The 14,323-nt window shown below is 47.5% G+C and overlaps 2 protein-coding genes and 1 non-coding gene across 3 annotated transcripts; 2 read left to right on the plus strand and 1 right to left on the minus strand.

Moving 5' to 3' along the window:
* Positions 1–2,097: 2,097 nt before the first annotated feature.
* Positions 2,098–2,169, minus strand: Trnah-gug (transfer RNA histidin (anticodon GUG)). The gene has a single exon. It is a non-coding gene; the product is annotated as a tRNA-His (tRNA).
* A 4,387-nt stretch (positions 2,170–6,556) lies between these two features.
* LOC145494019 (uncharacterized) lies at positions 6,557–7,387 on the plus strand. The gene has a single exon (XM_081473487.1). The coding sequence runs from the start codon at positions 6,794–6,796 to the stop codon at positions 7,271–7,273; it is 480 nt and encodes a 159-aa protein (XP_081329613.1). The 5' UTR covers positions 6,557–6,793; the 3' UTR covers positions 7,274–7,387.
* A 507-nt stretch (positions 7,388–7,894) lies between these two features.
* LOC145494006 (uncharacterized) lies at positions 7,895–9,053 on the plus strand. Its single transcript, XM_081473472.1, has one exon. The coding sequence runs from the start codon at positions 7,895–7,897 to the stop codon at positions 8,984–8,986; it is 1,092 nt and encodes a 363-aa protein (XP_081329598.1). The 3' UTR covers positions 8,987–9,053.
* Positions 9,054–14,323: the final 5,270 nt, after the last annotated feature.

Consider the following 14,323-nt stretch of genomic DNA (forward strand, 5'->3'; position numbering starts at 1 on the left):
ATCGGTAGGAGCCGAATGGTCCATGATGGGGTAGAACTGTCACCTGTGCTCAACCATGGCCTGCTTTGGGTTGGACACATAAATAAACTGTTGTGTACGCCCTCTCATTGTGTCCCCAGTAAAAAGAAATAGTTTTAGACATGGATGGAATGTTACTAGTTCTGTCATCAAGTAGGAAAATCATAACTGCGCCGTAGATGGCTGTTAACCAACAGAGTGCAAGAAATAAGTAGCAGGCTGAGTTCACATAGCCAAACTTGAAACCGTGTTTCAAAATTAAAATTTTCTCTACGAGTTGTGGATTATGGTTTAAGTAAGGCCCAGTTCAGACGTCGTGCTTCTGCCGTGCCGAACTAAATTCAGGAATTAAGTTCGACAAAAGTACGGCAGAAGCACGGCGTCTGAATCAAACTTTTGAATTAAGTTCGGCAAGCAATTAAGTTCGACAAGCTCTGCCGCGCTACACGACTCTGGCACGGCAGCGATTCAAACGTCGTGCTTCTCTCGCGCCAAACTAAATTCATAAATTATGTCAATGTGTTTTGGCGAGATTTCGTTCCCTCGGGGAGTTAGGAGGAGAATTGTTACGAGGCTTCAGTAAACCCTGGATTTGATTCGCCTCTGGCACGACGTCTGAATCAGAGTTGATTTCCTGCCGTGCTACAGTCGAACCAAATTGCAATTTAGTTCGGCACGGCAGAAGCACGACGTCTGAACTGGGCCTAAGTAAGTTTTCAATCTTGAAGCGCGGTTTATCAGCTGTTTGATGATGTGACTGACTATGCAACCTGTAGGTAATTTGCTCTTTGAACTCACACGGTGTTTTAATTGTTTCATGGGATTCACAATCCCCTTTCGAATTGAAATAGGGAAAGCAAAATCGTTGTTGTTGTTGTAGTTGTTTTTCTTTGGATTTAGAGTCCGTATTTGGTTTTTCTGAAAGATTATGTTGCCAAAAGTCTGTTTCTCGTATTTCTTTATCTCTATATATGGTGTGAGAGGGAGAACCAAAGCTACTATATAAAAGTAGTGAAGCACGCTCATAGGGGCAGTAACCAATCAGCGTGCAGGGATTATACCACGTGACCAATCTTTTCCCATACATTCTCTTAAATTTTCAAATCCAAGATGGCCACTTTGAAACGCAAACATGGCGCCCAAAGTGGGTTTTGTCACGTGACCTGTTTATGGATGACGTCACAGCTCGCGCATGCCCAAATAAGGCGCTAGCCAATGCATGAAATCGAGGTTGTCACGTGCATAGTCAAATAAGGCTCGCGAACCAATGAGAGGGGGTTCGGATGGGAATAAAAAGGTTTGTGCGAGTATCGAGTGGGTATTGTTGTTTTGAGATCAGTGACGAGAAGATGTCTTCAGAGGATAGCAAGACGAAGGTGCCAGACGACGTTCAGAAAGAAGAAGATATTGCAGCGAGAGTGTTGGATGCCGTTCATGATGGTATTCTTGGAAAGATAATGAAAAGCGCCGTTTCTCACAGTATGGATGTCGTCTTGAGGAAAGAAATTACGAAGCTGGCGGATGAGGTGCTGATGTACAGAAGGAACCTGTCTGATAAGATGCTTGCTGACGATTCAATATCGTTTAAAGACCCTGTGTGTTTGGAGAAGTTGCCGGATGGATTTGAGGCCGGATGGAAAGAGTGGAGGAGCGGTTGGGGTGACAGAGGAGAGTTGGCGTACCAAGCATTTATCAAAAAAATTGTACAACCACCCCCAGAGTGAAAAAACGTTTTTAATGCCTGTAACAAAAAACCTAATAAAGATCCTTTAACGAGAGAATGTACATGGTTTGTTGTGTGATTTTTTGCATCATCTTGAGTGCTTGCACGTCATTGGTTCCCAGGTGCACGAGGGATAACATCATGGTTTGGGGGGTGATAAATTCTCCGTGAAAGCCTGAGGAGGATTCGAAAACGCGTCCGAAGGGCCAGACATTGGAGAGGTATCTTCTCAGGTACCATGGGTGGGGAAAATGTTGGGTGAGAAAGAGGAGCATGACATCCTCGTCGGGGTGGGGTTCGTCCAAATAGATTTTACAGGCCAGGGGTCTCTATGGAAAACAAAAAGAAAAAATGAATGCCCCGACCAGGAATCGAACCTGGGTCTTTGAGGCCACAACTCAACGTCTTAACCATTAGACCATCGAAGCGCTTACCTCTTTAGGACTTGGTTTTGGGGATGTCATGGTGAGGTTCTCCGAAATTCACAGTTTTACAATGAGGGCAGAGTCTTTGGGTAGGGTGCAGCCACCAATTGTGGAGGGCTCTACAGGTTCCGTGATAGAATTGGTAGCAACACTTGGTCAGGAAGTAGTCGTCGATACTGTAAATGGGTGCGAATCCTTCCTTACACCACATACATTTTGGTTTAGGAAATGACGACATGAGTCTGAAAAATAGAACAAAAACGACTTTTATTGGACACTACACTTGTTATTACAGTGTGGGACATGTGCACGATCCTATTGACCGGCGCCCTCTTCAGGATAACAATCAATAAAAGATTTGACGTGATTGACACGTGACAGGGCCTGGTCGTAACTGTTTCCCAGGAAGACGGGTTCGTGACAGTCGGTTACCACATTGTGGTACATGCCATAGATGACCCCGCAACAGGTTGCATAGACGCACCCTAGTCCCCAGTCTTTTCTCAGTGGTCCCGTGATTGCGCGTACGAATCTGGTGTGGTTCCCTTTTCTACTCAATTCTAGGATCCGTTGGCGGCAACACGGTCTCGTCTGTTTGCATACGTAACAATTGCCGTGTTCCATGTCTAAAATTGAAATAGTTGATGGTAAGTGTTGTGGACCCAGTCTACATGAATGACTAAATCATTGATCTCGTCCTCGTCAAGGACCCCCAGCATCTCTTCCAGGAACAAAAGATCTAGTTCGTCCAGGGCCACCCCGATGATATTTGAAAATTCCCTGTACAAGGGGGTCTCTTCTTCGTCCTTCATCCGCTCTCGCACTCGATTTCTCAAGGAGGTCAACTCGGTATTACATCTCTCTAATAATTCCATACTCACTTGGTACTTTGGGAAGCCACAGCAACAATAGTATCCACAGTCTTCTGTAATGGGCGCTCATACAAGTTTTTCTTCACTGAAACTCAGAGTGAAAAGTGAACGGTCCAACTCGCTTGTTTTATACACTCAGTACAACGGGGTCCAGTCTCCTACCGTGAGGGGTGTGGTAGGGGGATACCCCCTATCCCCTGGGTCTGTGGTAACACGTGACTTCGTCTTGAGCTGTGATTGGCTGGACGGATCTTCATAAAGCGAATCACCGTCGCCCCGCTCTTCACTCTGAGTTTTTAACTTGTATTGAGCGCTATCATGGCCCTTAGAGAGATTGGTCTGCAAAACCATGTGCCGAGAAAGCCTGAGGTCACCTATGAAGAAGCGATTGACCAAATGGACGAGGCCTGGACCCGATTTTACGAGTCCATGAATTTTCCCATCCGGGATTTGTTGTCGGGCCGACGTTGGCTGATACAGTTTAAGGATTCGAGTCAGTTGGAGGTGATGCTGCACCAGATCTTGTTCTTTATGGACGAACAGCGAGAGAACTGGACCCGAACCCAGCGCAAGTACCGGAGCATCGAGAATTGTTTTGGTAGAACGTTATTTAACGCGATCCTGGCTATACGTAGGAACCTTGTATGGGACATGAAAGTGAAGCCGCCTGTAGACCGAGTGACATTTCACCGAATGATGTTGTGTTACAATTTCGATCCTTTTCAGTCCACGTGGACTCAGAAACAAAGGAACACTGCGAGACGCTATGTCAATGTAATCAACTTTTATTACAGTACTTTCAACCAATGTAATCAGAACACAATGCGTTCGATGATCGATGCAGAAGATAGGTTGCCAAATGTGAAATAAAAAATCAGAGTGTGTTTTTTTGGAAAAATGGGCGGGGCGAGGTTTCGATCCTCGGACCTCTGGGTTATGAGCCCAACGTGCTTCCACTGCGCTACCCTGCCTTTCTTAGTTTGGGTTCTGTCCATTAATCAGTATGGCTTCGGCGACCCCTCGTGGGTATTGGTCGATCCATTGAAAGAACTTGCAGGTACGCTTGGGACACTTGAGATAGAGCCTGTCTGGGTTGGACTGGGAGTGAGAGGTAGCTAAGAACAGGGACTTGCTGCATAGACATCGGAAACGAGCTGGGTCGATGTTCCTGTAGCAGGGGTGGGTCTGTTCGTCGACGCGTTTCAGGTAGGCGCTCACCTCGTTAGCGCCACAGGTCACATAACACTTGGTGTAGAATCTGGAAGAGGGGCATCGGTAATACTCCCAGGTACTACCGTCTGGGGTTCGCACGCTTCCAAATTCCATGGGTACCATGCAACGCGGGCAGGTGTGATCTTGTGTTTTCAGTTGGTTCAGGAACTGATCGGGGTCGAATTCCTGCAACACTTGTACTTCGGTGAATTCCCCTTTGTCGTCCACTTCAGGTGACACTTCTATGACGTTGTCTTTCTTGAATTTGTCGAGTTCTATGGGTTCCAGGACTTGAATGGTTTGAGGAGGTGATTCTCTTATCACTGTCAGGCAACCGCCTTGAATGGCAGGTAGCTTTGAGTCTATGAGGAAGAGAGATGAGTTAGTATCCCAACAAGGTGTTTTCCCTTAGCATGGTTTCTAGGATATGTCTGGTTTTTCGCACGTTTTTTGGGGTCAGTCTTAGTCTTTGACGTCGATGGTTACTTTTCATATTGCTTCTGCATTCTTGACGTTTGATTGAAAAGGCGCTCCATGGATTCGAGAAGCCTTTGAGAGGTACGGTGGTCCAACTGACAGAGTCCGGTGTGATCTCTTTGAAGAGGACGCGTTCATTGAAACGTAGTCTGGCACGTGGTTTTTTGAATAACCATCTATCTAAGGTGGATTGTAGTTGTTTACCTCTTTCTCCTTCAACTCTCTTGGGTAGGAGCAGTTTCAGTTTCTTACGTGCCTCCTTCTTTTTGGACGATTTTCTTTTCTTCTCGGGTTCGACGTGTGAATCCATGACGACTGCCGAAAAGTGACTCGTGATGGAATGCGTGGTTCGACTTTATGGACGTTTTTACGACCAATCGTATTCGTGCGGTGTGATGGGATCATGTGACGGTCTTCATTTCGATTGGTGGATCTGAAAATGGCGCGTGATCCGTGAAAGTACGTGTACTGAGTGAAAGTGGAGCCACGGCGCGGGTATAAAAGGAGCCCGTTTGACGCAGTGAATCATTCTCGACTTGCTATTGGTGCGGCGATGACCCGTAGGATTTCGGATGACAGAGACTTTGAAGAGATCATTGAAGATCTGAGACGACATTTGAATCGAGCTTCTGACAATTTGGATATAACCGTAAAAGAAGGCAAGAAGGCGCCCTATACGAGGGTAATTAACTTGGAATTGCACGTTGTTGATCTCTTGTACTTTAGGCTTCAAAGACACCTGACTGACTGGGGAGACCCGAAGCACCATCCTGAATTGTCGTATCTAGGAAGAAAGAGGTTTGACGAGGCAAGATGACTTACTATAGCAACTCTAACCAGATTCGGGAACTAGTGGAGCGGACTGTGGATAAGAAGGTACACACTTTAAGAGATCTCGATGCCATTCCTGATGCAAAAGTGGACATGTACATTTTTGACAATCTCTTCGAACCGTTAGGGCAAATACCCGATTGTCTGTGGTCTTTTGAGCTCTTGATGAGACGTCGTCCTGACTGGGGTGGTACGATTTTGGAGTTAATGAAGAGGAACGAAAAGGTGTACCTTTTCTGCGGTGAGTAGTGTCGCGTGATGTATAGAAGTTGTACCAACCATTTCAAATTTATTCATTGTCGGGATCCCTCCCTGGACGCGGAGCGTTCCTGTTTGATAGCCACCGATAACCTCACGTACATGATGAGTGATGCCATCCGCGATCTGTTTGAACCCTTGCGGTTCGCTCTTGACCTATCACGACGGGTGTTGGAGTCAGACAAGAGTCCCAGGGTGGAGGAGATACTGACTTTCAACAGGTGCGATCACAAGGAAACGTGTCTGAAGTTGGAAGAGTTGATCCATGATGTATGCGTCAGCGTGATCTTTGGAAGGATCGGTTTTTCTTTCGTGGCCTTGAAGCTGATCGGAATGATCTGTGTGATGGGTGTAAGGAGAGTATGCGACAAGCATTCTATGTGAATGGGGACGAGGAGGAAGCCCTGAGGTGGAGACCCGGTAAAAGTGATTGTTGTTTTAGAAATTGTAAATATTATGCCATGGATACCTTTGAGGAAGACTATGATAATGAGTATAGCCAAGATTGTAAGAACAATGAACATGTTGAATACTTTACAGATTCAGACTAGTCTTTCGCCTTCTTTTTCGATAGCCAATCAGATCTGTTTTTTCGTAAGAACCAATCAGGCACGACGTTTTTGTACATATAAGAAAGTTGAAATAAAAAATTGGGTTCAAATCATTATGTCTCATGCATTGTGTTGGATGATCTCGAGAGTGTGAGCGACCATGCCCGATCTACGGAGTTGGACTTCCTTGTGTTCCAAGTGCACTAGTGTCTATGCGCGATACGGTCGAGGTGAACCCATCCCCGACAATTTCAGTGATTCGCCCTTGGAGGTGTTTGACTATACCGACGTCGAACACAACGTGATGCGTTTTGTCGTTTATATCTTGTGGTTGAAACAGCAACCCGATTCATTTAAGAAGTATCTCGAGGTACGAGAGCAACGTTTCGAGTTGTGGAGACAGTGCGTTTACAAACTTTGGCGACTATGAAGAAAGGTCAGAAGAAGCAAAAGCCGCTTTCGACCGGGACGTTACTGGGACGGTACCGGGATCCTTCTAGACCCGGTAGTCTGGGTGGTCTGACGCGATTCGCCCAGGCCAATAAGATCTCGGTACGACGTGCTCGCGAGGTCTTGCAACGGGATTTGGGGTACTCGTTGCACAAACCCAGACGTCGTCGGTTTCCCACGGTCCCGGTCGTGGTGTTCGGAGTCGACGAGCAGTGGACGGCCGACTTGATCGAGGTGATCAATATCGCCAGGTACAATCGAGGGTATCGTTATCTCTTGACGGTGGTGGACGTGTTTTCCAAGCACGCCTGGGTCCAACCCTTGAAGAGCAAGACGGGTAAAGCGGTGACGGAAGCCATGGCTAAGATCTTGAAGGGAGGTAGAAAACCCATCAATCTTCAGACGGACGACGGGAAGGAATTCTACAACAAGACGTTTCAGGATTTGATGAAGTAGAAAGGCATTCATCATTTTTCGACGCGTGGGGACACGAAATCCAGTGTGGTGGAACGGTTCAACCGGACCTTGAAAGAACGTTTGTACCGGTACTTCACCGTGAAGAATACGATGAAGTTTGTACCCGTGTTACAAGATTTGGTCCAAGGTTACAATCGGTCGTATCATCGCAGTATCAAGATGGCTCCCGATCAAGTGACTTTAGCCAATAGCGAGGACGTGTGGGAGACTCTACGGTAAAAAAGGAAAAAAGGGGCAAAAATCGAGACGCCCCTCACTCAAAGTCGGGGATCGTGTGAGACTGAACAAGAAGTTCCGACAGTTCAAGAAAGGGTATTTACCCGGTTGGACCGAAGAGGTGTTTGTGATACGCAGGGTGCGTCCTGGGAATGTCACTACGTACAAGGTGGAAGAATGGGACGGCACGTCGGTCGAAGGCACCTTTTACGCGCAAGATTTGCAAAAGGTGTCCGTGAAAGACGACGATCTGTTCCGCATCGACAAGATCGTCAAACGAAAAGGGGATAAAGTCTTGGTGCGTTGGAAAGGTTGGCCAGTCAAGTACGACAGTTGGATTGATAAAAAGGGTTTGTACGTGACCAAAAAGCCAAAGACAAAAAAATGAAAGACTTTTACGTGCAGTTGCTGAGCAATGCCAGTACGAACGAGTTTCCTGACAACAAGGCCAACAGTTTCAAGAATCGTCTACCGTATCCGCTCCTATTTGAATCCGACAAGGAATGGAAAGTGGGATTGGCGAGCGTTTCTTACCCAATACCACCTGCACGACCGCATCAAGTGCCTGTCCCTCAAACGCACGACTTTGAAGATGACGATTATTTGTTCGGTATTGAGTGGACTATTGAAACGTTCAGGTTGCAATCCGATGGTGTGACGTGGCTTCCATCGCGTTACCAAGTACCATTTGAAGTCACCGGGAAGGAACTGAACCGTGACCGACACAAGGTGACGAGTGACAGATCTCTCATGCGATACCTCATCCATCGTTATCACGAACGTATGTATCATTACATGGATCGCGCCGATGAAAGTCTAAGAGCACCGAACGGAAAAAAATACTACCCCGTGTTCAGATGGGAGGGAAACGATTTGATTATTGATAACACCGACACGTTCGTCGACGAGTCCGGAGACAGACGTCGTCCCAGAGTGTTTTTTGGTCCTAAACTGGTCAAGACGTTGGGTTTGATCAACGAGGAAGCGTTTTACTCCGTTCACATGACCATGAATATGATCAAGATCTTTCCGGACGACACCGTCCCGTCTGATTTCAAGAAAGACTGGACCAACGAACACGACCTTCGTAGCCGTAACTTCTGGGATTTGAGCGTCAACGGAGTGTTACAGCTCAGTCCCTATTGCAACTGGCGCTTCAGTTACCTGGACGAGGAATACGCCAAGGCCTATCGGGGAGTCGTCGTTCATCCGGACCTCCCTCCGCCTCGCAGTCCAATGTACCTGTATTCGAATGTAGGTCGTAGCACCATCACGGGGAATCTAGTGACGGACCTCTTGAGAGAAGTCCCCCACGACTCTACCAAGACGACGCACGAACCGACTCAGATTCAATATAAACCAGTGCGCAGCAATATTCTGGATATAGTGGAGGTGCAATTGGCCGAGAACGACGGAAGACTAGTGGACTTTACATCGGGCGTGACCTCGGTGACATTACACTTTAAGGATGAATGAGTCTCCCGACGACTTTTACGTGCAGTTACTGAGCAATGCCAGCACGAGCGAGTTCCCGGACAACAAGGCCAACAGTTTCAAGAATCGTCTGCCGAACCCGTTACATTTGAGAGAACCGGGATGGATAGTGGGTATCAGCGACCTCTCGTTCCCGTTGGCTGTGCGTAAGATGGGGTTGAAAGATTCTATTCTGTTTGAAATCTGGTGGATCGATATGTTGAACGCAGCTCGAAACCGGTACACTCAGGTCTCTGGAGTGACGAGAGAAGGCGATTTGGAATTCACGCCGAGGACCGGTACCGAGTTGCTGAACATGATACGAGATCGATACATGCATAGGTTGAGAGATCGAACGGATGTCGACGTGACCATGTACAAGAAAAAGAGCAAAGCAGACGATCCCACCGAATTGCTGTACACGGTCATGCATCGGGCCGAGAATGGAGAATGCGTCCTCGACAACTCGAGAACATGCGTCAGCCTCCTGATCAATGGTAAACGCGTCTATCCCCAAATGTCCATCGGCATCGAATTGGCCAAGAAGATGAAATGGGTCAAGATGGGAACATTGCAAAACGGTCAACCGGGTTACGTCTTGGGACCCCACTTGAGGAAAGAATTTCCCAAGGAAGTCGTACCCACAGCCACGGACTTGATCATAGGTCAGAATGACGGGGACGAGCTATTTTACAAGATCGACCCGGACACATTACATTTGAGTTGTTTCATCAATTGGGTCTTCACGGACCTGGATCGCAGTTACGAAGAAGCGTTCGGTCACGAGCGTCGTTCCTTGTTCGTGTATTCGAATGTGGGACAGAGTATGGTGACGGGGAATCAAGTCACGGATCTGTTGAAACAAGTTCGTTACGATCCGGGGGTGGTCGACCTTCAACCGAGACACATCCTATATCTACCGGTGCGCACGGCCGTCTTGGACATTGTCGAGACTGAGGTGTCGGAGAACGACGAACAACTGGTGAACTTTGATTCGGGTGTGACCACGATCACGTTGCATTTCAAAAAAGGATGAGTGATTTTTACATCACCTTACCCAGTAACAGCAGTAAGAACGAGTTTCTGGAGAACAAGGCCAACAGTTTCAAGATCAGGTTACCCAATCCCATACGTCTGGAGGGACAAGGATGGAAAGTGGGGTTGTTCAGTATCGACATGCCAGATGCGCACGTGACGCTTCCTTCTTTCAAGGATTCTGCAGGTAAAGTCACCTTGGCCTATACTGCGTGGAGACGCATTGAATCTGAATCATCCAATGGGTATACGTTTGGAGAAGCTTCATTCGACACGGATGACCTCAAAGAGGTTTACAGTAACGTGAACGGTGTTGAATTCATGAAATCCATTATAAGCCACTTCGAAAGGTGACGCGTCTTCAATAACTCTGGACCGAGAGTGAACTCAAAATACGTCACGAATGATGGGAGAAGAACCTACGTCGCGTTCAAGTGGGAAGGTGAAGACTTGGTCACGGATAACAAAAACACCTACCGTACCAGAAGGGAACCACCTGCATTACAATTTGACGCCGATCTGGCTTTGAAAATGGGATGGTTGCTTGAGAAGGGAAATGATTACGTGCTTGGTCCAAACTTGCGAATCGAATTTTTCGATGATGTCATTCCAGACATTCGAACCAGAGGAGACATACATGATTCGGATGGAAATCGTCTTTTTTTCCTGGTCGTGAAAAACCCCATCAAAAATACTGCATTCTTGGAACTCAGCATCTTTTGCAATTGGCGTTTTCTGAACCTGAACAGAGCGTGGGAGGTGCAAGTGTGGTAGGAAATCAAGTCACGGATTTACTGAGAGAGGTCAACTTGATTCGGAAAGGTGCCGGTGTTCAGTACTTTGAACCCACCCACATTCAATATATTCCCGTGCGCAAGGAGGTGCTGGACATTATAGAGGTGCAAATGGCTGAGGCAACTGGAGAACTGGTGACCTTTGGAGCTGGTAATACGATCGTGACGTTACACTTTCATAAACCATGATCGGGGGAACTTTGATACGGTTTCATCCCGACGGATACCAATCGGGGTCTGGCATGTTCGGTCAGATTTGGAAAGGCATCAAGAAACGAGGTCCCGGCATTCTCAAGGACGTTCTGAAAGAATCGGCCATGGAGGGTCTGAAAGGTTTAAAATCGGGTGGCGCAGGAGGAAAGCCCAATTGGAAAGGTGCACTCGCCGGGTTAAAGCGGGGAGCCATACGCTCCGGGAAACGTAAAGCGACGCAGGAGTTCCAACGCGTGTTTGGTGGTAAGAGAAGAAGAAAAGACCTGTTTGGATCATGATTCCCATCTACTCGAGACGCGTGAGACGTCTCCCTGGAGTAATACGCACGTATAAAGGCGGTTCGATCTTCCGCGCACGCTCAAAACTCCCAGACTACCGTTGGGGACGGTCAGCACTGAGAAGCGTACAACCACGACGACGAAAAAGACGACGTAGACGATGACGGACTTCGTGGCTCATGCTAGGTCAGCGGGGGTTCGTAACCCTCGCCTGGACATGTTCACCACCCCTCCCACGGATCTCAGCATGTCGTCTCGACGTGAAGTGAGAATCAATCCGTTCAATACGGGGATCAACCCAGTGACCTTCCAAATAGATCCTCAAGAAGACTTCATCGACATGAACGAGAGTTTCTTCGAAGTGGAGTTGGCCGTCAAGACAGCTGCCGGAGGCAATATAGCACAAGCGACTACCGTAGGACTCGCCAACAATCTGGCCCACACCCTCTTCAAACAGATCAATGTGAGATTGAATGGCACTCTCATCAGCCCCCAGACCGATACTTACCACTGCAAAACCTACATTGAAGCGTTGTTGAACCATGACCGAGACGACGGTGAATCGATCATGACACCAGAGGGTTGGTACAATTGTCTTGGTGTACCCAGTCGCGGAGAAGCGGATGTGATGACAGGCAATAAGTTGGATCCGGCTCACGACGATTACAAAGCTTTACCCCAAGATCTCAAGAACATGGTTCAAAGTCGAATTCAGTTTTTTGGTGGAAAGAGAGTGACTTTGAGGTTCAAACCTTACCTGGAAGTGTTTTATCTCAGCAAGTTACTGTACCTGGTGTACAGATCCAGATCGACATGTACTTCAATGCCCCAACTGTGTGGACAGTCCAATGGGCCGGTGCCGATACTCTCAGACTGACTGAAGCCGACGTGAAAGTGAGATTGTTCCTGTCTCAAGTGAGAGTGACTCCCTCGGTGTACCGAGAACTCATGACTAGCATGAAAGGCGGAAGAGTGGCCACTTACCCCACGGTGAGAGGTGAAATTCGCACTTACTCTCATCCCAATGACAATCGTCATTTTGAGTGCAACAATCCTTTCCACAGTAAGCTGCCTAATCGGTTGGTGGTGGTGTTGATGAAACAAACAGCCTTCAATGGAACTGTGACGGTCAATCCGTTCAGTTTTGAACAATTCAATCTCTCTTCCATCAAACAACTGGTGAGAGGTGAAGAGTACCCCTACGAGACCTTGGAGCTCAAACACGACGATGACAGTAAAGACCTGAGAGGTTACCAAAGATTCCTCAAAGCCTCAGGAGTCTTGTGCAGAGGAAAAGGAAACATGGTCCGAAAAGAGGACTGGGGTCAAGCCAAGAGATGCAACCTGTTTGTATTTGATAACACAGCCAATGGATGTTTGGACAGTCCAGTGTTGAACCCCAAGCAGGAAGGTGAACTGCGTCTGGTGATCGATTTTGGAGACAACCCAGGCTCAAACCTGACCATCTTGTTGTACGGTGAATTTGAGAACATGCTGGAGATCAACGAGAACCGAGTCGTCCTCTACGACGTGTACCAATGAGAGAAGAAAAAAATGGAGAGATTGGCATTGAATAATTTACAATTGGATTATTTGGCACGGACGAATCCGTCACTCTGCTGTGTTTTTCACGGCACAGTACCTTGCGATCGGCTTCCAAGGACAGTACCTCAAGAAGGACCGACCGCTTACATCGTGAACACGGACCCTCACGATAAACCGGGATTTCATTGGATCGCTTTGTGGGCCGACAGGGACAAGTGCGAGATCCTGGATAGTTACGGTCTGCCATTGGACACGTACGGAACAGCTGGGCCGATCCAAGCCTGGTTGGACCGTCATTTCAAGTACCAGATTCACAACGGCAAGAGTCTGCAGTCCCTCTTCAGTCAGAATTGCGGCGGTTACGTCCTGATGTTCCTGATCGACCGAGCCGAAGGTCGTGACATGAACGATTTCTTGAATCGTTTTAAGAAAAACGAGTTTGTGGAGAACGATCGTAAAGTAGGACAGATGTTGAAACGTTTGATCGTGGACGAGTTGGACTGGCGCAAGATTTGTAAAACCCCATGTCACCAGGACACGTGCGGTTCCTACAGAGGAGTGCGTCATTTGTTATAAAGTAAGCTGTTCGAATAAAAAGTGTTCATTTTTGAGAGAAAAGGATGTTGCGTGGTGAAGTCAGATGGTTCCCTCGATTCTTAGAACTGTGTCGAGACATGTATCTAGACTTGACCTCTGACGATCCTCGTCGAAAGGTCCTGGAACGCATTTTGGATTTCGACAGTTACCGTGGAGTCCGATTCATACTGGACCAGGAAAAAGATCATTGGCTGCGATACGATCTGTTCGACCTGCGCACGAGAGCCAGACTTCAAACAGACGCTTGCAGAGATTATAGGTGTTACCCGTATTGGGACGTTCTTCGCTACGGCGATAAGTTCTTACGCCATCACTTTGCGAGTGCATAAAAAGGTGCGGTGTAAACCGAAATTGTTCATTATGGAGTCACCGCCAAAACAAGGCACTTCTTCATGGATCTTCCGTTTCGAGGGCATAGACACTTGGACGACGTGATAGCCAGGTTAGAAAAACGCTACGGAAAATCTGGTAAAAAAACACCTTAACCGAGTGCAGCTCATTTCAAGAAAAACCAACCGCCAAAAAGACGACTCGATCTTAAAATACTTCAACCGGCAAGAAGACAAATCGCTCTTCAACCGACTCAGACGGCTGTCCTTGACACCGGTGAATTACCACCTACTGTAACCACTCGCAGGAAAAGCAAGAGAGAGCCCACCATGCCGAGGCTTTCCGAGAAAGAAGATAGGAAAAGAAGAATGAAAAAGAGGCATTGGTACGAAGACAAGTTTGGAGATTTGAGTAAATTCGTCAAGAAACCTCGAAAAAAGAGCTCGGCGCCTGCCAAGAGAGGGCGTCCCAAGAGAGCCGCTGCCAAGAGTGCCATGACCAAGATCAAGAGGGGAAAAGCGTGGTACGCCAGGAACTTCCAAGTGGGG

The sequence above is a fragment of the Orbicella franksi genome, chromosome 8 (genome assembly GCF_964199315.1).
Source record: "Orbicella franksi chromosome 8, jaOrbFran1.1, whole genome shotgun sequence".
Classification (NCBI taxonomy): Eukaryota; Metazoa; Cnidaria; class Anthozoa; order Scleractinia; family Merulinidae; genus Orbicella; species Orbicella franksi.